This window comes from Aulonocara sp. 'chitande type north' Nkhata Bay, linkage group LG11 (assembly GCF_057382095.1).
Source record: "Aulonocara sp. 'chitande type north' Nkhata Bay isolate Kocher_YH1m ecotype deep benthic linkage group LG11, A_spYH_male_GT1.1, whole genome shotgun sequence".
Lineage (NCBI taxonomy): Eukaryota > Metazoa > Chordata > Actinopteri > Cichliformes > Cichlidae > Aulonocara > Aulonocara sp. 'chitande type north' Nkhata Bay.
Window position 1 is genome coordinate 9955651 of NC_141354.1, and position 2557 is coordinate 9958207.

The following is a 2557-nucleotide window of genomic DNA, read 5'->3' on the forward strand; positions in this document are numbered from 1 at the left end:
TCAGTCCACCAGGGTGTACACCTCTGGCCACTGTCGAGCACACTCTGCACCTGACCCTTAGAAAGACATCTATTTGATGAAATGTATTCCCTTATGAACTGTAATCCATTATCGTAAATTTAAATGTTACTAGGAAACGATCTGACAAAAGGAGGGTTTAAAGAAGTTACAGTTACAGTTAAATGTTAAGTTTCTATGTCATATGTCAGAAAAGGATCCAGAGTGATGTTAAAGCGGTGGGTGAGTTCTTTTACATTTTGAGAGAAACCAATTGGGTCTAATAATAGATTAAATGCCAGGCTGAAGCTGTCATTTTCAATACATGAATGAATAAAGCACATGAAGTTGACAGCATAAAATAAGGCATTATCTAAAAGGTTTTCATCGAATGGTTTACACAGATAAACTACAGAATAGCACCACTAGGTGTTGTATTAGGAAGTGATACTGTGCTGCAGAGAGAGACAAAAGATGAGAGAGTACATTAGATAACTTAACTGATTTTAATTGTTTACATCAACTCATGAATTGAAATCATCGCTGCTCTTCTTGAGGTTCTTTTGGGCTAATCAGTATTGTAATCTACATCCACTTTAGTACCTCAATCTAAACACTCAACATTATTTGTGTTGTTTTAGCAAAATATGTTTTAAGTGCTCATATCAACAGGATTCCTTTTCTTTGTAATTTGCATTTGACATAAAGTTGTGATGTAAGAGTAATTAGATTGAGTATAAAAACTAAAACTGACTTTAACATACATTAATACTGTTCTTTCTTTATGTTAATACCGCAGGTCTCAAGAAAATGATGGAGGTGACCAACAGTAACTCAACCAGCAACTCTTGCATTCACATCAGTACAACTACTCCTGAGATTCGAAAGTCTCTCATCACTGTGTCTATCATTTTTCACTTCCTGATATTTCTCCTTGGTGTGCTCGGGAATGGACTGGTTATCTGGGTGACTGGGCTAAAGATGAAGAAAACAGTAAACACAGTTTGGTACCTCAACCTTGCTGTGGCCGACTTCATCTTTGTAGCATTTCTACCCCTCAATGTAATAAACCTTGCTTTAGACTTCCACTGGCCTTTTGGCAACTTCATGTGCAAGCTCAACACCATGGTACTTATTCTGAACATGTTTGCCAGTGTCTACATTCTGGTGGTGATTAGTGCAGACAGATGTGTGACTGTGGTGTGGCCTGTCTGGGCTCAGAACAACCGAAATGTACGTAAGGCCTTGTTTGTGACTCTGGGTGTTTGGGGAGTGGCTTTGATGATCGGCTTTCCATATTCCATCATCATGGACACAGAGCAAGCGTGTGAGAATGAAAACAAAACTCTCTGCTTAAACAGCTACGCTATTTCTGATGACTATAATGCAGAATCTCCCAACATACTGCGACAATTTCGTTATCCACCGATTATCATCGCCCGCTTCCTTGTGCTTTTTGCAGTCCCATTCTCTATCATTGTCTCCTGTAATGCTGTAATAATCCATCATCTCAGAAGAAACCACACACTGGCAAGGAAATCAGGTCGCCCCTTTAAGATCATTGTTGCCATTATCATCACATTTTTTCTGTGCTGGTCTCCCATTTATATTATGGATCTAATTGTGCTGGCGAAAGAAATGGACACTTCAAGTGGTGTCATTGGGATCCCTTTGGCCACCAATTTGGCCTTTCTCAACAGCTGCCTAAATCCACTGCTGTATGTGTTTGTGGGCAAAGATTTTAAGAAAGAAGTCTGCAAATCCATTCTAGCTGCAATGGAGACTGCCTTCCAGGAAGAGGAGAAACGCTCTCAGAGTTATACTAAGTCAGTTAGCACAAATACAACTCAGCTTTGAAAACTGATGTGTAAGGCTGTTAATGACACAAAGAACCATAAGGAAACAATATTACTTCAGAGAAAATCTTTCTAGACCTGTGTTGTTTGAAATATGTGAAAAGGTTTAATAAATATTTATGCCCATTTCACTGATCTTACAATGTTAATTTAATGGAAATGGCTAATGTCATTTGTTTCTTAAGTCATACATTAAGTTTGCATTAAGTTTGTACCATTACAGAGCTGAAAGTGATTGTAAAAGGCCTGGAAAAAAAGAGCGAGTCAGTAATTTCAAAATAAGTATTACATATGTTTCTGTTTCCTGTTCATTTTACTGGTTCTTTTAACCTTTAACAAGTATGATTTGGTTAAGTGGAAAGTGACACTTTAAACACTATCAGTGAGTATAACGTATTTGGTCTGTATGTACATTTACAACAACACCATGTGAATAATTCGATTTTATGGTAATTATTTAGCATAACAGCTTATCTCCTATTAATGTACTGTATAAGATAAATGATATGATGTTACGTTTAACAAAACTGCAGCTTTGTATAATTATTTAGTCTTTAGTTTTATATAGGCATATTCTTATATACAAGTTAAATCAAATGCCATGTCTTCAGTTCCTCTCCTCACATGAATCTCTTCTTATATTTACATTTATTATAAAATATTTACTATTATATAGGACAGGGAGGTTGAACCAAAGTTTCTGG

General features: G+C 36.6%; 1 protein-coding gene across 1 annotated transcript; it reads left to right on the forward strand.

Moving 5' to 3' along the window:
* Positions 1 to 807: 807 nt before the first annotated feature.
* On the forward strand, positions 808 to 1854 carry LOC147318512 (chemerin-like receptor 1). The gene has a single exon (XM_086309856.1). It carries the CDS (start codon positions 808 to 810, stop codon positions 1852 to 1854), a length of 1047 nt encoding a protein of 348 aa, XP_086165982.1.
* The last annotated feature ends 703 nt before the right edge of the window (positions 1855 to 2557 follow it).

Bases quoted from the DNA above. Each gene is read 5' to 3' on its own strand.
- LOC147318512 (XM_086309856.1), top strand. From the start codon at position 808: ATGATGGAGGTGACCAACAGTAACTCAACCAGCAACTCTTGCATTCAC.